The 19772-nt window shown below is 45.0% G+C and overlaps 1 protein-coding gene across 1 annotated transcript in view; it reads left to right on the plus strand.

Annotated features, from left to right (window-relative positions):
- The window catches only part of ENPP6 (ectonucleotide pyrophosphatase/phosphodiesterase 6), a 31843-nt gene extending 22503 nt beyond the window's left edge, over nt 1-9340 (plus strand). Inside the window, 4 exon segments of the mRNA XM_050338635.1 lie at nt 2199-2271; nt 2274-2335; nt 5031-5154; nt 5954-9340. Coding sequence (XP_050194592.1) covers nt 2199-2271; nt 2274-2335; nt 5031-5154; nt 5954-6177 — 483 coding nt within the window. The 3' untranslated portion in view covers nt 6178-9340.
- Nucleotides 9341-19772: the final 10432 nt, after the last annotated feature.

Genomic DNA, 19772 nt, shown 5'->3' on the forward strand with positions numbered 1-19772 from the left:
AAATCAGCCTGAGGCTCTTACCAGGAATCAGACTTGGATCCTGTGACACTTTTGTGCCACTGGTTTCCGAATGAAGGTCACACCAGGAAAATTAAAAAGCATGAACTTTCATCGTCGTGTGGCAAGGACATGTGCTTTCAAACCCCACCACTACGTGCTTTTGATAAATAGCTAAAAGATTTTAGCTCAAAATCCATTTTTAGGATTTTATATATACGTTAGTCAATGTATTGACACCCTAGCTGTGATTTTCAAATGATCTGGCATTTATACTCCAGTAAACTCCCATAGAGTTTGAGTAATTAACTCCATCAAACCAGAATCGCAAAAAAAATTTTTTTAATAATATTTTCCTTTGAAGAATTTTTGGTGAAGCATGTTGGGTTGAATTAACCATAGAAGTCCAAGGTTAGAACTGCAGGATTTTGAGGGATGAATTAAAACAATAGAGAAAAAAAATTGGAAATTATTTGAAAAGACTGAAAATACAGTATATGTAACTAACAGGCTAGTACATTATAGTCTAACCAGAAACCAGTGCATGAGAAGTCATCACTGCTGTCCTCAGAATATAGATGTATGAATGTACAAAATAGGCAGGCCGTGCCCCAGGTGAATAATCTTGTTTTCTATATTATATTTTAACCAGTTCCAGCGTATTGTAGATTTTGAATTTTTTTTAAAGAGAATATTTGCTAATTTTTGCACACTTTCTCTCCAGGAAGAGACTGTGGTATTGTGAACATTTCAAATTAGTGCCAGGACTGGAAGTTGTCTTAGAGGCATGCATAAGCAATTCACTCAAAGTGAATCACAGGGGTTCACAACATGGATATGTGCTCTCCTTGGTCTTAACCCAGAGCTCTTAATTTTTGTAGGCCAGACCTTCAAACAAGGGCAAGTTACAACTTCACATAGACACGGGGTTTCATTTGACAAAGCTTTTAAGCACAGGCTTCTCTCTTATTAAACAGCCTAATACCTCTAAGGAGAATAAAGTACAATGCCTCTACACTGTGGTTTTGTTTTCTTCCTTCCTTTCTTTCTAGGACTTCTTATTGGACTACTGCTTTTTAAGTGAGATCAAGCTGGTTTCCAGTTTCCCAACAGCTAGATTCATCTGTTCTTAATTCACTTCAAAGAGCTATGTTTAGGAATTAAGAGTGTATCATAACATACTGATTATCACCTTTAAGAATTATCCCATTTTGAAGAAGTACTGGTGAAACACCAGGACCACCCTAGTCCTGGCCATGGGATGGTCTGGCTGGATTGTGCCATCACACCCTGGTGATGTCCTTATGGTCACTGCATATCAATGCACATCTCTGGCACACACAGGCACACAAGGGTGACTTAACTAAAAGGCTAGTGAAGAACCTTTCATTCTTTGCAGAATTGAGCTAGTTATTAATGAAAATTATTTATATTTAAGCAAAAGAACAATATAGAGTCTGAGGACTCCAATAATGGCCTTTTTTATGGCATACGAGTATCTCCTTCAGGCATTTAAAGTACTTTTTCTGAACAATTTGGCGTTTAACAACACTTGTGTGATTATATTCAAGACATTATGATTAATATTAATAAACCACTTGCATGGCATTGTGCAGATTCAAAGCTGCAGGCATTGGCTAATTAACCTCACGGTATCCTTATGAAGCAAATAACTAAACACTACCAATCCCTTTGCTAGGGATTGACTGGTTAAGTGCAAGAAGCAAAAGGTGAGGTGATATTAATTCTTCACTCCAGCGCACAAAGAGAGGATGAGTGGCAGAGGATAAAGAAAATATTCCTTTTCCACATCTTTACTCAATCCACATGGTGCCTTTGAGCATCTTTCACCACTTTGCTTTCACCACTGTCTCCTGTGAAGGTGTGGCTTCTCCTGGTCTGTTTCTGTAGGCTGGTATACTTACATGCACACATCTGTGTGTGTATCATAAATATAAATAATACATGACTTCATGCAGTGCTATGTGTTTCTGATCCAAGCTTTCAGAGTCTCCTAAACCACATAAGTAGTTTTTTTCCAGCCATCACCTTTGGACGGGCAGAGTCCTAATCTGAATGTGCTGATGGTTAGCCATTAAAGGGGATTAGCCCTTTTGCAAATTCAGGTGTTTCAATGAACCCATTGGTGCGTATATGTTCTTTACAGACATATAATGTCCTAACATTTGTTTTCTTTGCAGATATATCAGAAATTAAAAGCTGTGGAACACATGGATGTTTATAACATACAGGATATTCCAAACAGGTTTTTCTACAAAAAGGAAAATTTGTGTCTCCACTAACTCTTGTGGCTGAGGAAGGATGGTTCATAGTAGAGGTAAAGTATAGAAGCAAAGTACTTTGACATGAATGTGAAAAGGTGCAAGATATGAAAACAGAAAATTGTACATTTGTGCTGATTATTAAGTTAAAGTCAATGGTCTGACTGCAGAACTACTGCTTAAGGGGGCTTAAAGGTATTGCAGCTATCCTGAAAGTAGACAGTTAAATAGTCAAGACATTTTTTTTCTCTGTTGTCATAACACAGGAGTAGTTCTTGTATTTCACATTCTAGTTCTGTTGCTTCACTCTTCTTCCCCTGCCATCTACCTTAATTTCAGAAACAAAAAGAGTGTTTCCGTTTCAAGTCCTTACTATCCCTCCATTCAGCACTACCTGTAGCAGCTTTTCATTCTGCCTGGCTTCCCACCCACCAGACTAAAAAAACCCCATTTCTCCCAAGACCTCCAGTCTCAAAAGGGTCAGACTGAGGGTTTCCTCCTCAGAGAAGCCCTGTCCACACACTGAAGATCTGAGAACTTCTTAAGCAGAGAATCCACACGTGAAGAGGTTTTTCACAGTAACTTATTTTCTTACTACAATTCAATGTTGTTGTTATTTTGTACTTGTATCACTACTGGGCATCCCCACACTATAAATACTAACTGCAGCTCAGCACTGCTCAGAGGGTGAGGCAAACTACATATCTTCTAAGTAGGTAAACCAAGGAGTGTTTCTAAGCGATTTGCCCAAAGCCATACATGAGTTCAGTAAGCTGGCAACAGAACCAAGGAGTCCTGGGTTTTTTTAATGTCCCGACACAGTCATTGCACATTGTTGCCTTGCAGATTACTGGAACTCAGCTAAGCATCTTCTTTCATGACTTTCAGAGGTACTGCTCACCCAGCTTTGCTCAGGACATTTTCTTTTCTCAGGACAAACCACCACGTTTCTTACTAGGCAACCTGAATTTAGGATAATAATTTCTACAGCTGAATAAAAATGCACCTCTGAAAAAACCCAATGGCATTTGAGTACAGATGGGTGAGCAACACATTTCTGGTTAAAAAAAAAATATATATATATATATAAAAAGCCAGAGTTAAGATTTAGACATGTAAAGTAGGAATCTGAAACAATTTTGCCAAAATGATTTAAAAAAAATCACAACTAAACTCTTTGGTACAAAAGTTCAAAACAGAACATTTTTACATATTCTGTAGAAAATATAAAAAGCACTTAAAAAAATCATTGAAGCTCTGACAAACCTTAATAACAGTGCAGAAAACACTGCTGCTATGGTAATTATTTCTGTCTCTCTGCCCATTCCTTCCCATTGTTTCTGATTTTCAAGAATGTCCTCTCATTAATACAGTCAGATTTGCCTTCTCTTCAGTACATTTTCATTATCCATGAATGGGATATGAAAATGAAAGTTTCCTGTCATATTTTTAAAGCAATAATTGAGCCTTCTGTTATACTTCCTGCCCAAACCACTAAAGAGAGGATGTTCAGCTCTTCCCTGTCATGCTCAAGGGGTGTTTTAACTCTCTGTTGGTTAGTGGATAGCTATAAGCTGTTTGAAAAGAAGATTTTTTGTGTTGCTGTTGTTGTTTTTTGAAAGACATAAAGAGGATGTATCTGAAAAATTGCTTTTTTCCCCCAGCAGGAAGCTGGGGATTTATATCTTCTTATACCTTCTAGTAGGTAAACTAGAACTAAAGCCCATGCACATTTCAGTTAAAGCAGGATGAGGAGGGATTTCACACACCTCTGGCTGAGCCTTGTTCCCTCCACATGAGTGAGTGGTCCCCATTCTTTGACCAGAATTTTCCCCAGAGGAATTAATGTCAAGGGTCTGATGAACATCTAAGTAAAATTCCTGCCATAGTTTTGGGGCTATCTGGAATGCCACATCTGCTGCCATCCCTAAGGACCACGGGACAGGAGAAACTTGTGGACAGGGTTGGTCCAGCATTTTAATCAGCCCCTAGGGACTGCTCCTCTGACAGGTATGACACCACTGTAGCTAGTCTGGTAAGAGCTGTTAGTATGAAGCAGGAGAAAGTAAGGAAGGAATTTATAAGTACTACTTAAGTGCAATAAGGGCAATGAAGAACAAGATTTATAATGACAAATTAATAAAGCATGGATCCACTGAGCAAGGAAATAAAAGAGTGGTCTAGGCCAGGGAGAGAGGGACTGTCTTAGGTCAGAGCCACTGTTCCCTGAAACAAACCTGATTTCTTCAATACTAAAACAAGTGGGAGAAGAAATAATAATTAGAAAATATATAGTGGTGGTGATACTTGTATTGTTTAGGCTGACTAGTCAAGTGGAGCAAAAATGGCTTATTTTTCTAAGGTGCCAATGGCATATGGGGCAGAACAACACACCAAGAAATCCACAGCATGGTGCTGGGTGGGAGAGTGGCACTGCTAACACGAGTGGGGAGAGGGACACCAGCTTGCTTACACGTGTCACATACAGCTGTGGTACTTTGGGCTCATGGTAGAAATTTACATGAGTTGTCCTCCCCTCTCAGCACGGAGATGGCTACTCATGTCGACAGCTACTCACTGAGGCAGCTAAACCTCCCTCCTGGGGATGGGCTCCTGTGCAGCCAACAGCATGGGATGGGTCCTGATGGGGTGGTTCAGCACATGGAGACACAGCATGGGATCCCCCAGCACGGCATCCCCCAGCACAGCTTGGTAAGCAGGCACTAACCACGCTCTGCTGTTGTCACCCAGAGCAGGGACAAGCTGCCCTTCTGGGAAAATGGGACGGGGAAGAAGGAGGCCTGGCAGAATGGCTGGCACGGCTACGACAACGAGCTCATGGACATGAGGGGCTTCTTCCTCGCATATGGACCAGGTACAATGCCACCATCCCTGGTGTTCCACTTCCCCTGCAGCCCCATGGTCCCTGCCCCTGCAGCCCCTGGCACGTCAGGACCCTGATGTGGCACTCTGCGACGCCTAAAAATTACAAATAGATGGCAGGATTTCCTCACTACAGAAGAATTCTAGCTCTGTTTAATAGCTGGAGAAACAGGGCAGAGAGACGTGAAGGGATTTATTCAGCCTCTCTCTGATGTCCCAGCACAATAACTCTATCCCTTTGCTCCTTTTTCCTAAATTTTGGCCTAAATTTTTAATTCCACTTGAAACACACAAATTCTTCTTTTGTTGGTGGATTTGGACTCAATAATGCAGAGCACTTTATTTGGGAAGGCTGCAGCATACTTTATCCACCTGTCTGATGAGCAGACACAAACCCACTGATTTCCACTTCATCTGGACCTTTAAATGCCGCAAAGCACCAGGGTGTAATCACAGACAGGAGTGTAAACAAAGCAGAATGTGCAATATAGTTATGTCAGGTTATTTAATCTACCAAGCATACCCAGTAAAGTAACTCCTGTACTTAAAAATTTGGGGTTTTTTTGGTTTTCGGAATAAAATTGGACTACAAGTAAAAGTAATGAACAAAAATGTTTAAAATGTTTTTGCTGAGCTATGTTACTGTATAGCTATAAACTGTATAGTGTGCCACATCCCAGTCGGTTGGGGAAGTCCCAGGAAAGGCACAGGAGCCCTTGCCCTGCAGTGTCCCATATTTCAAGCACTGAGCCATAAGCTGTATGATGTCAACTCCTCTCTTCTGCCTGCAGATTTCCGATCCAACTACCGAGCACCTCCCATCAGATCCGTGGATGTTTACAACATCATGTGCAGCCTGGCAGGAATACAGCCACTGCCCAACAATGGCTCCTGGTCCAGGGTGGAGTGCATGCTCCGAAACACAGCCCCCTTGGCACCACTCCCCCCGTGCAGCAGCTGTGCCCTGGCACTAGCTGTGCTCTCCCTGTTCGCCAAGCAGATCTCCTTACTGTGATCCCTGAACAATGTTGGTCAGTGTCACCAGCAACTCCATTTTTCTCTGTTTTTTTTTAAAAGTTCTTCATTTGAATAATAGCTTCATTAATAGAGTGTTGTCCCCCACTCCTCCACTGTGCTCCACCAGGCGTGAATCTGACCCATTCTGCATTTACAGTGGTTGTAACATGAACATGTTCCAAACAACAACATGCTCCAAACACAGCCAGGGAAGTTGATGTTGTTTCTCTAGATGTACAGCTCTGGCAATGAGAGCAGAATCCTGGCTGGCTATCCACAATATTTGCTGGTGGGTGCTCGTGGGGATCTCTGAGCATCAAGCACATCTCACACAGCGTCTTTCTCTGAGGCGCTCACCCTGGCTCCTGGTACTGAGAAGCTCAGGAGTGGAGACAGACCTCTCTGCATTTAACTGCGTTCTTCCTGCCTTACTTCTTCATCTCCAGCTCCATCACCAGCAGAGCCCCATGTTCTTACAGTGCCAGCCAAGCCCTGTCTATACTGACCCATTCTTCAAAGAGCCAAGAACTTTGCTGAGTCACCATAATGCTAAGAGAGGTGGGTTGGCACAAGAGCAGTGAGATCCTACTTCTCTCAGCCTTTCCTTCTTCATTATCCCCAGCATGAGTCCTGGCCCTGCATGTTTCCAGGACCTGGCTTACCTCATGGACCACAGCGGTGGGGAGGGCTGAGAAAGGGGAGAGCAAGAGAAATCCTCCACTTCAAAACCAGTGGGAAAATGAAGAGGCATCTGGACACAAAGGGTCAGGAGAAAGTAGGATGAAGAAGCCTTGAATTTAACAGCTTCTTTGCTTTTCCTGGTGAAGATAATATCATCTGCTCAGCTTTTGGTGTTTTGTACTCAATTGTGTTTCTGAAGTTTTGTGAAACTTCCTGTTTTTCTACCAGCTCTTGCTCTCTACACCTCTGCCAGGGGACCAGCACATTCCTCTTTATTCTGATGCAGGGAAAAGAGGTCTACACTGAGAGATCTCCCACCCTCCCAGTTAATCCTAGTGATTATTTCCACCACATACTATCAAGCATAAACAAAGTTATAACAGTAATGGCCAGTCTTCGCGAGCGAAGATCCGGGGAAGGTCTTTACACCTTCCAGCCTGCGCATTGGATTTTTTAGGTGAGACACAGTGTGCGCGGAACTGAGCCCACCCTTTAATCCTAAGGTTCATCTGCCGGGGCCAAGCGAGCTTGGACGGTGGCAGCGAGGTCCTTAGGACGTAGGTGGGTTGCCTTTAAGGGCTAACGAGCCCCACCTGCCCGGGAGTGGCCCTGACCGGGAATCAAACCCGGGTCTCCGCGGTGATAGCGCGGCGCCTTTACCACTAGACCACCAGGGGCTCCAAAGTTATAACAGTAAAGTTAGATTAAGTAGCAGGAGAGGATAGAGCTGTTGCCAGAGGTGCCTTTGTAAGTGCCCAGTGCTTTATCTGATATACCTCTGGACAGGGAACTTTCAGCAACAAACTGCCTTTGGAAGGATTTAGGTCCCTCCCCATTCAAAACAAACCTCTAGGACTTACTACTCTTATGGATCCAGAGTAAGGCATGATCCAGGTATGTGTGGTACAGCACATTTAAGGTGAATGATTGCACCATGGAAAAAAAAAACAAGCACCAAATTAAACTTCACAAAGACTTCTGTACTAGCTGTAAAGATTTATGTAATGTGTTTTTAAAGCTCAAGTGAACCATCAAATCAATTGGGAAAAAAAAAGGGAGAAAACCAGTCTTTGTTATTATAATGGCCAGTCTTCGCGAGCGAAGATCCGGGGAAGGTCTTTACACCTTCCAGCCTGCGCATTGGATTTTTTTTAGGTGAGACACAGTGTGCGCGGAACTGAGCCCACCCTTTAATCCTAAGGTTCATCTGCCGGGGCCAAGCGAGCTTGGACGGTGGCAGTGAGGTCCTCAGGACGTAGGTGGGTTGCCTTTAAGGGCTAACGAGCCCCACCTGCCCGGGAGTGGCCCTGACCGGGAATCGAACCCGGGTCTCCGCGGTGACAGCGCGGCGCCTTTACCCCCTAGACCACCAGGGGCTCCCTTTTGTTATTAGACTGTTGAGTATAAAAGACAGTTTAGTGCTTTCAAAACATTTGCAGTAGCTGTAAAACAAGCACCTATTGTTCAGAGTTCCCTGTTGCTCTTTAATGGACCATGCTCAATGAAATCACTGGAGCACATTTTTAAAGTAAAAAAAAAGAAAAAAAATATCTATACCAGCATGCAAGATAACCAAATTACCAAGTTTTGTTTGAAAATCAACAGGATAGATGCCATCAGTGCCTAATCCCTCCATAGCCTGCCATTTTAACTCTTCGCAGTGAACAGAACCCAAGATCTTCTTACAGAGAAGGAAAGTTTCTAAAGGTATAGGGGTATATTCAGCTTCTCAGTTATACAAGCAGAAATTGGAAATAACAAACTGGGTCCACTGAGTTGTTCCACAGATGGGCCATGAAGCATGAAACCAACACTGATCTTGTGAGTACTTTGTGTAACTCATTTTGCTCAGTGTCCACATGCAAGTACTGAGGAGTAAATCTTCTTTTTGCATAATTGCAATATGATTTGTTTGACCTTAATGCAAGCATTGTGCGTACGGTAAAAGATACTTGGTCTGCAAAAGGGAAATTGATAGGAGACCTTCAAGAAGATCATTAGCTCTGGGAGAACCACAGCTCATTATTTTTTGAAAAGTGCATCTTTCTTCCTCAGAAATGTTGTACCTCTGAATCAGTTCACATTCTCATTCAAAAATCAAGTGTCTTATCTCTCACCTATTTTTCTGTATACTATGCAATGGAAGTGGGTGTATTTTAAAACATATTTCTGAATGATGTTTTTATACAGTGACTGATTGTGAATGAGTGAATAATCCTAAGAATGGTGTTTGGAAAAAAATGCATCTTTTTGTAAATATTGTAAGATTTTTGAAAAAAACAACAACAACCAACCAACAACCCAAAACCTGCCCCATAACATCTTGCCTTTCTTGTCTTTGCTGCATCAAAGTGTGATAAACAGTGTTTGAAACTTGTGCTGATTAATTATCAGAAAGATGAATGTAAACATTGTTTAGAAATGGCAAAGTTGTCAGCATGTAAATTAGGGACATTAAATACATCACATAAGATACTGTAGCTTGTATATGCAATCCTTTTTTCCAGATCTACTTCAGTGTTTAATCTTTTGAACATCCCTCCAGGGACATGTAATTCACACTAGCCCATGGACATGACAAAACATTTTGCTCTGCTGAGAAGAGAGGTGAGCCTTGGATGCTCTCTCCAGGCCCACTTCTCCAAGCCCACTGTGTTACCATCACATCAGCTGCTTGCACAGAAATCAAGTGCATTGTCACTGGTTCAGGCTTTCCAGAGCCCCCAGTTCCCAGGGGTAGATGGTGCAAATGGCAATAAGATCTCAAAAACCAACACTATGGGTCTCAAGGACAAGGGGACCTACTCACCCTTTAAGCTTGACAAACCAACAATGTTCAGTAAAGAGACTAATAAGTCTCCAAACCTATTCAGTGGAATTTGTCTTGTTTTCCTTACGCTAACTGACCACAGGGGAAGGGAGTAGATGCTGAGGAGAATCAATTCAGGTATGCCAATGAATCCTTTAATTCACAGCAGGAATCTCTTCAAATCAGCAGCGCTGCAAAGTCTGCCAGAGATGCTCCCCTCGTGTTCCATGAGCGTGGGTCCTGCGAGCTGGAGGGTGCTGAGGGATTGCCTGCACAGACACAGCGTGGGAATCAGCCTCAGTCAGCTCCCTGTAACAGTGCCAAAAATGGCAATTTCACACCTAAATAAGCTAAGCCTTTCTACCAGTGAGCTTGGTGGCCATGTAAATGGCATAGCCAGCCACGGCCCAGCGGATGAGCCCTCCAGCATCCCTCAGGATGCAGCCCACATTGTCTGCACAGACTGCAGCCTCATGGAGACTTTCCTGCTGGCCCAGACACCGGCCTGAGCCCTCCATAATTATGGGGACTTCACAACTAAGGGGTGAATGAAAAGATGTTGTGGTGCTGGTTACCTCCTCCTAACAGGTAAGTCAAAACATCTGTCAGATGTTAAACCCCACACCTCAGGGGGAGATACGGGCCAAATGAGCTCTGGGCAGGAACTGAAGGAACTGAAAGGCTTTGGAAAAGCCCCTTTTGTAACATTTCCCTGCTTCCTTTTCCCTGTGGGGCTGTGGAGAGAGGGCAGGCAGCAGCAAATCCAACAGGAATTTTAAAAGAAAACATGGCCTAATGAAGGGAAAAATTTTAAACCTTCCATTTTAGCATAAGGAGGCTTTAATGGCTATTCTGAAAGCCAACTTTCACCTACATGGAAAAACATTTTCTCTTCAGGTATTAAAACACATTTAAGTTAAGGGAAGGTTATTGGGGAGTTCCCAAAAATAAGAACATTTCAGAGTTACAGTTGAAGGGGCAGTGTAATTCTCAATCTTTATAGAGATGTTTACAGCTCTATGGATTATTCTGATAACATTTCAAATACATGGAAGTTGCTGTGGACTTGTAAACCAGTATGATGGTATCCCAAATCTGGCAGATCTGTATCAATGACACCCAGTTCCACTCTGCCAGGCCAATTTCATCTGGAAACCACCATGAGCTGCCAGCAGGCCTGTCCTGGTTTCTCCCTACCCCAGCCAGGCATCTGCCCAAAGGTTGCCCAGGATTCAGGGAATTCTTTGCTGCAGCCGCACCACTGCAACGAGGCCACTGCTGCTGCCCTGGCTGGCCAGAACTTGCTACCTGCGGGGTCTGAAGATACACTCCGGGGTGGAAGACACCCACCAGCAGCAGCCCTGGAACACCTGTATGTGCTCCATCGACTCAGCGGGCTAGGGACAGGTGGCAGTGGGCAGGGGGAAAGGCCTGACAGGCGCTGGGAGTGGACATCATGGAGCCACAGAGTGGGTCAGGTTGGAAGGGACCACAGTGGGTCATGTGGTCCAACCTCCCCGCTCAAGCAGGGTCATCCGAAAGCACGTGGCACAGGATTGTGTCCAGATCTTGAGTATTTCCAGTGAGGGAGACTCCACAACCTCTCTGGGCAGCCTGTTGCAGTGCTTGGTCCCCTGCACAGTAAAGAAGTTCCTCCTCATGTTCAGGTGGAACTTCCTATCCATCAGTTTCTGCCCACTGCCCCTCGGCCTATTACTTGGCACCACCAAGAAGAGCCTGAATCCATCCTCTCGACATCTTCCCTTCAGATACTTATAGACACTGATGAGGTGTCCTCTTAGTCATCTCTTCTCGAGGCTGAACAGGCTCAGCTCCCTCAGCCTTTCCGTGTAAGAGAGATGCTCCAGTCCCTTGACCAACTTTGTTGCCTTACACTGGACCTGCCCCTGGAGCTCTATGTGTCTCTCGTACTGAGGATCCCAGAACTGGACACTGATCTCCTCACACGCTGCTTTTACGGCCTCTCTCGCCCTCTGCAGGGCGAAGGCTGCGAGGGTGCAGCCCGGTGAGGGCGAAGGGCTGTGCCCGAGCACGGCGGAGCAGCCCCGGGCGGCCCCTCCCGGCAAACAGTGGCTTTGGGATAAAAGGAATCCTTACCTTTAACAAGGATAGGAAGGATCGGGACTTTTCCTTCACTTTGTGTGTATCTCATCGCAGCTTTTCCTCTTTCTCCCCTCTGCCTCTCTGTGTTGCCCTTTGCTCTATGGCCGATTCCTCCTGGTGCAGTGCCCCAAACCCACTGCCTCCATGTAGCAACCTGAGTGAACCTCCCGCCTGCTCCTGCCCCGGTTTCCACAGGAGCATGAGCAGGCTCACCTGTACACGTGGCCCTTAATGACCCGTGAGAGGAATTACCTGCATCTGCTCCCCACTGTCAGGACTTAGGCTGCACCTCGAGCTGCCGATGTTGTCATTAAAGCCTGATCTCACCAATGGGAAACAAAATACGTACAAAAAAGCAGGGAGTAGAGGGCAGCACGGGTGAGTGATGTAGCTCCTCCTTCGTTACTCGTGATCACTTGCAGCTTGGCACAAGGTTGAATGCAGCATCCTCAGGTCAGGTGTCCCAGCAGTGCCTCAATGAGGACTCTGAGCCTTTGTCAACACCGGGAAATTGAATAAAGCAGTCACAGGCAGCAAGGAAAAGGTGAGGAGGGATGAGGAGAGTGGGCTGAGATGGGGAAGATGCAGTGCCCCCTTCCACACCAGTACAGATCAGGGCTTAGCTAGGCTTTGGAGAGCTCATTTTGTTCCTCCCTTAGTCGCAGCAAATGAGACATTTTAATATCAGGATTGTAGTAGTCTTCAGGGGCAAGGGGCACCAGTGCATGCACAGGAGTTGTTCCTGTGTCCCTCATCAGAAGTTGCAGGCAGCCAGCCCCAAAATGTCAGCATCCTTTGCTGGAACCATGTGGGCATCACCCACATGACCAATTTTCTGTGGCTGCAGGAGTGGGCACTGACAGCTCTTGAGCAGCCTTCTGTTCTCAAGAAATTAATAATGCGCTAAAACACTACTCAGCACTTATATATTGTTTGGTGAATATTAACTAAGCCTCAAAATTGGCTGGAGACACTGGAATTGCTTCCTTGCCAGATAGAAAAAGGGAGGCTGAGGTGGCACTAGCCATTGCAAAGGCTGCAAAGTGCAGGCAGGACTCACAGGGGATCATCCACAAACCCTGTCGAACACTGAGCCGACCTGCTGCTCACACTGGGCTTCCTCCATGTGAGGGCTCCTGGCCATGTAAATGTATACAGCTGAGCCACGTGTCCATAACAGGCAGTTTTAGCCTTTGTTCAGTGGTCCCACGTGCTGCTCATACTAAGTCACTAGAACAACCAGTACATTTGCCTTCACTGTTATGTGCTCCCCTATTCAGGTCAGTTTTACCCCTGCAGGCCAGGACTCAGGAGGACCTGTTTCTGATTTCTGAGAGGTGCCTCCCACCCTCTACATGATCCCTGGGCAGAAGGAGGCTCTGACAAATTCAAAATTAATTTTTTGAAAATGCTTATGTGCCTGACTATGTAACCATCCATCCATCCATCCGTCCGTCTGTAAATCTCACTCTCCCTTAGTACTCTTTCCATGTCCTCCATACTGGTGGAGCTTTGGGGTGCAAGATTTTGTTTCTGTGTTTGCCAGAGTAGGCAGCAAGGTGGTTTTCAGCTCATTAATTGTCCATGAGCATCCAGTGGGTGGCAGCAGGGTAACCCACGTGGGGTAGGAGAGGCATAACCCCGTTGAACACATCCCACACCTCGCACATGTCCCAGCTGAGAAGATGCTGTAAAAGTGAGGAAAAGCACCCCTTGTCCAGCCATGGAGGGCTTCCCCAAGCACGGATAGAACACGGAAATAATTCTAGGCTTAAAACTAAGAGTTTAAAGCAGCATTCCCATAGCAGTTGTGAAAGAGAACAAAAAAAACCCAAAATCAAACCCTTAATGTCTTTTAAGGTGGAGTTCAAGCAGTTTAAGAGCTGGACTGTACAACCTGCTTGCTTACACTACTGCAGGGACTGGGTGGGATGACCTGGAACATCCTCTCCGGGCCTATTCTCAACTGTTTCCTTACATGAACAATTTTGGGAAAGAAAAATAACTATTTTCCTCCCTCTAAACAGAATAAACTTGAGAGAGCCCTGAGCTTTCTTTTTGTTTCTTACCTTTTTCTGCAAGAACAAATGGGATGAACAAACCCAAGTCCCACTGACAAGACGATATTTAATACCCATGATGTGGGGAGCTTTCCAGCAAAAGACAGACTATGTTTTATACAGAAATAGCTGAATGCAGCCTGAAAAGGCCTAGCAATTAATCACGCACTTGAAGAAATACAACACACTCACAGAGGCTGAATTTTAAATGCTTGCTGCTCCAGTTTGGACAGTGACAAATTAAGACACACACAAAAGCAGGTGTGGCTCTTGGAAGAAGCCCTCTGAGGGCAATTAAAAACGGGAAACCAGCTGGTAAGTGTGCAGATGTGACAGCTAGAGCAGCTTAGGAAATGAATACAGAGTGGGAGGATGGAGGAATTAATGGTGTAAGAGGTGAGGCGACTGAAACACAACCTGCTCTCTGAAGGGGGTTGCTCCATGGCAGGTGAAGTGCCTTGTCATGTGGGATGGGCTAAGCAGTGACAGCCATGTGCCTCCACTGCCCTCAAGAGCTGTCCCATGCCTGCTGCAGACAGGCTCCAAATGAACCACTCACTGAAGGACCCCAAAAGCTGCAGAAGCTGCTGCTCCGTGTATCACACGGCTTCCCATGGTGCCAAAGGGACAGCTGCATTCGGGGGTGTCTGGAGCAGAAGGCCTGGGCCCCTCTGAAAACATCTGCAATGCCCTGTGATAGAAAATGCAAGGAGCTGAGATCAAGGGTGGATTTTCCCAAATCAGCTCCAAAGAGAGCCAGGTCTGCTCCAATCCAGCAGGCAATATCCAGTCAGGTGTCACAAACAGTGCTTCACTGTTCCTGATCAGTCCACCATCTCCAGTGCTCACAGCTGTGAATAAGTTAAGAAAATGGTTATTTTTCCCACTGAAAATAATTCAGACACGTGACAAATTATGAGGGATTTGTAATTTGCCATTAGGGTTTCCATTTAGGAACTGTGAGCAGATTTAAAAATAGTGCCATGCAAACAAACTATGAATCAGTACAAGCCAGAGCTCCTCAACCCATTTGGAAAAGGATGCCACCATGATTGTCATCACAGTTTCTCAGTGCTGTTCTTCCCACATTTACTCCTACCCTGCCTCTCTCCACACATCCAATGGGATGTGAGGTATCACCAGGACAGCCTTTTGTAGAAACTACCTTCTACCACAGTGCAGGTTGGGGGACTTACCCCATTTACCTTTTCAAAGTCCGTTCTTCCAAAGTTAATTTGCTGATACAAGTCTCTTTCTTGTTGTGAATTGTATGGACTACTTCTCAGAAAAAGCTGTCAGCACAGATTGATCTAGATTACTTTTTTGGGGGGGTTTTCCCCCTTGTCCCCAAGGAAAGGATTGTTCCCACTAGTGTTAAGCTTTGGCACGCTTCCAGGAAGCTGAGCAAAACAGCATTTCATTTGAGGCTGCTAGTAACATGGCAGAGTGGGCAACGTCTTTACCGGTTTCAACCTCTAAATAAAAAGATCTCTAGAGTGAAGAGCTGCTCACCTGCTTGCCTGTCTCTGTGAAGCTGAGTATTTAAGCCACTTCTTGAAAAAAAATCTTATTTTCATTGGCCCTATTTTCAGCATAGTGTTGATGAAGCACAGGAAATTTTCTGTGTAAAAGGAGTTCTTTTTCTGTGTTCACCCCCCACCGCTAGCCTTGCTGCTTGTCACCAGCATGGGTCATGACAGTGCCATCCTAGCCAGAATGTCAATTAATAAGGCAGACAAGCAGCTTCACTGTGGAAAATAGCCATTCACAGTACTTCTGTACCTGAGCACTGGCAGTCATTGCAGCACAAGACCCTCTGTGGCCTAAGAGCTTTCATATAAAAAACGCATCCTAAGACTGAATAAATTATTTTATAATGAGCTCAGCATCCAGGGTCTCAGCCAGGGAGGAGGGCCCCAGTTGGCCCGTAACAAACCCAGCCTCAAAACGCAGTCCTTGCCAAAAATCCTGCAAGGGTGGGAGAAAGGAGGCAACCAGAGAGAGCCACTAACACTGCCGGAGGCTATACTGAGCACACAAACAGCAGTCACAGGGCCGAGGTGGTGTCTGCCAGTGCTTTTCTTCTGTTTGAATGGACAGGAACAGGCTAATTTGGAACTGGCAGTAGGTAAAAAAAGCCAAGACATAAGATGAATCTTACATAATAATCTGAAGCTGTTCTGTGTCCCCCCCTCCAGTTCTCCATGACAATCACAGCTAGAAATGGAGATGCTTACGAGTGATGTTTAAATGGTTTCATACACTGGTGTGGCAAACAGAACCAGTAACAAAACTTCCCTGCCTCTGAGAAGTGGCAAGAGAAGCAATTGTTGGTTGACCATCCATCTTCCTTCTGTAACCTGTTCTCTGGAGACTGCTGCCACGTGCAAATATCTGGGATGCATCACAGACCTTCTCCTGCTGGAGAGAGAAGATGTTTTTTAGGATGCAAAATAAACTCGGAAGTGCTCTGCAGCCTTCACAAGGGAACAAACTGCAAGCTATTGCATGGAATGAAGGGGAAAAAAGGGAGAAGGTTTTTTTCCAAGACAAATATGGGTGTCTTGAGGATGTCCAAAACTTTCAGGAGCAAAAACCTCCTGTGCACACAGAGAGGGGGAAGGCTGATATGTCGAGACAAGCAATTACAACTTGTGTTTTAGGGGGCTGCCTTAGTAAAGGGAAGTATCTCCAGGAGTGCCAAGTATCTCACGGGTTTTGCAAGATGTGCCTAGCTCCTACCTAGTGGGTGAAACATGGCAAGCTGTTCTTCAGACCAGCAGTTAACCAGGAGTAAGGAGGGCCATTGCACTTGGGCAGCAGAGAGGAGTATCCCCGTGGCAGCACGGCCAGGTGGCCCTGCTGGGATCTCTCTCCACCCCTTTTTTCCACGACCCCACTCTGCCTGTGAATGGGGCACCTCCAGGGAACCCAGTCCGGGCTGCCCTCAGTGGCTGCACTGCCTCCTGTCTCCTGTCTCCTGCCTGGGCATTGCTCAGGGACACCATATCTTTCAGCACAACTACAGACGCCTGTCAGAACATTCCAGTATCAGTTGCTATTTATTTTAGGTCTGTATAAAACAGGAATGCAGGCACATGTAGTTCCCTGCCTCAGCTGGCTTTTGGAAGCCCAGGATCCTTTGGCTTCCATATAATGTAAAGATTTTTTCTTCTGTCTGGAATTGACATCTTTCTTCACCTACTGCTGGTCCCAACTATGACTCCCCAGCTACTGAAGTGCAGCCTCACATTCCTCTGCCTTCGAGTTTTCCTCTTCGTTTTAGTGAAATCTCATGAGTTTTTAAGCCCTGATACTCCAATTCCCTTGTTCTCGTTGTTCTGCTCTGAGACCGAAGCTGGTGGTCTCAACTGACTGGACCTGATGACCCACTACTAACTCACACCAACAGTGCCAAAAAAGGCAACTTTGTCCTCAGCAACAACCCAAGAAACTGATTTTCAGAAAGACAAACAGTTCAGAAATCTGCAGTGGTCTAAATATTTCAACGCAATAGTCTATTACTAGTTTCTGGATCAAGGAAAGTCTACTCCAGGTGAATGTTTTAAACTCAGTGAAAGTTTTTTTAAGCTGTCATTCTGTAAGGCTTTAGTTTTCTGTGATTTTATTTTCTTATTTCTATCTGCAAAAATAAGTGGATTTCTTTCTTTTTTCTTTTCCAAACTCTGATTTGGTGAAACTGCTATCTGCTGTCTAACAGCAAAGCATGAGAGATAGTGTCTCTCCATACTGGGTTATAGATAATAATAAAACCATAAAGGCAAAGGGTCTATCCTTAAAGAGGTAATAAATATATTGCCTGCCTTAGGTCTGGGGACTCTTGAGTTTCTTCATCATGAATTAATAATAATCTCTAGCGTCCACTGGTGAGTACTTCCAAATAAAAACACTGGTTAGAAGATAAAATTACTTTCTTCACCAGCTTGTGCCCCCCAGAATCATGTTAAATTGCTGCAGCTGGATGCTAAATAGGACTTCTCTGGCAGGTTCATTTTGGGCCCCAGCCAGAGGCACACACTGAACTGGACAGAGAAGAGCTTCCCATGGCTTCCCTATGCTGGGGGTGAGCAGCAGCAAGGGGTTGGGGCCCCACAGCTCATCAGGAAGCTGAGAATCAGGGTTTGATTGAAGGCTACTGGGCTACGAGGAACAGCAGTGCCAAGGGCAGAGGGGGTCTTGCTGGTGAGGTAGGGGCAGCATTCACCTGTCGTAGCCAGAAAGACAAGTCTGTTATCCTTGCCCCAGTCACTGCCCACAATCCCGAGGCTCATCTGGCCCGGAGGTTTGCACTCCTGAGTCCTCAAGTTTGCAAGCCTGATGACTGCTCCTGGCACTCAGTGCCCAGCGGTATATGTGTAGTGATGTGCAGGGGGGAGGCATAGTGAGGGCAGGTTCCATGTACGTGGGTCATGGGATGGGACTTGCATTCAAACTTTGTAAAGTTAATTACCTAGGTCCTCATTTTCCAAAAGCTGAGGTAGTAAGACCCAAAAGGGCTGCAGTGCTGTGGCTGTGCTCCTGATGTGCATCTTCTGGCACAGAAGTTTCATCAGCAAGTGGTGCAGCCCATCTGTGCCAAGACTGACTGACTGCAATTGGAACTGCAGCACAGACAGCATGGGCAACCAGGACAGCCCTTGCTGGAGCACAGTCCTGCTTGGAGCTGAAGTGCCAGTGCTGGTGTACCCTTTAACTGATGCATGAGAAAAGCCTACATCCATGGGACAGGCCGCTGGCTCCTGCTTGTCTTCTTGGTACCAGCGCACCACTGAACACATTGGAAGCTGCTACTTTTGCAGCTTCCTGCCAGATAGACCGTTTTTAGCACTTAATACTTAATTTTAGCAGCATCAAGCAGGGGCACGAGAAAAATGGAGAGAACTCAAAACAAAAGGGTTCAAATTTCCCTAAGCAAGCAAGCAGTCAAGCAAAGTACATAACTATTCCAGCGTACGCACAAACATGCTGGTAGACTTATTTACTGTTTGCTTGCTTTCACATAGCTGGCAGAACAGGGTTAGGTTTTATGTGCTTATTAGGATGAACGATTTAAAAAAAAAAAAGATGCTAAAAAAAAATACTTGGGATTTCCCGTTCCCAGTCCCTATTCATCACTTCTGTGACAGCTGGGCTAAAAATACTTTGCTAAACATGAGGACCTAGAGGCATAGCAGGAAGTTGCTTATAAATGCAAGCTCAGCCATCTCCACACAAAACCACGGGCAGCTATCGAAGTCCCAGCACCTTGTACTGCTACAAAACCCTTCTCCCTTCAAATACCAGGAGAATAAATGTCAAAAAGGACCAGAAGACGAGGGGATTCATTGGAAGAAGTACATTATAGAAAATACGTTGTGAGGAAAACAACAGACAAGAAACAGTTGAGAGGCTGATGAAAGAAAAATCCAGAAAGAAGACCTTTCAAAAATGTTATCCTACAGAGCAGATACAGAGGGATGGAAATTTACTCAGTGCTATCAGCAGAAAGGCATGATCTAAAATCAAGAGTACTACTTCTGCCAAGCAACAGCCCTAGACATTTGAAAAATGTTATAGGCCATGTTTCACCAAAAGATGTCACTTGTTGAAAATCTTCAGTTTAGCTGTCAGCAAAGTATAAGGAGAATTCAAGCCAGCCTTCCACGAAAGTTTTAAAGTGCAAAGTGTGATGAAAAGTGAGATGACTTTGGACAACAGTACTTTCTGATCAGCCTAATACAAGTGCATCATAAGGACAGAATCAGAAACAAAGCTCTCTGTGAGAGGAAACAGTGCTTGCAAACTTCTCCAGCAATACTGAAAAAGCTGTGAAAGTCTTATTCTGACCAACAGGCAAAACTGACTTTGCCTGTGCAGTTACTAGGACATTGCTAGAATAAAGCCCAAGCCAAACCCTGC

This window comes from Myiozetetes cayanensis, unplaced genomic scaffold (genome assembly GCF_022539395.1).
Source record: "Myiozetetes cayanensis isolate MyiCay16 unplaced genomic scaffold, myiCay2020 scf7, whole genome shotgun sequence".
NCBI lineage: Eukaryota > Metazoa > Chordata > Aves > Passeriformes > Tyrannidae > Myiozetetes > Myiozetetes cayanensis.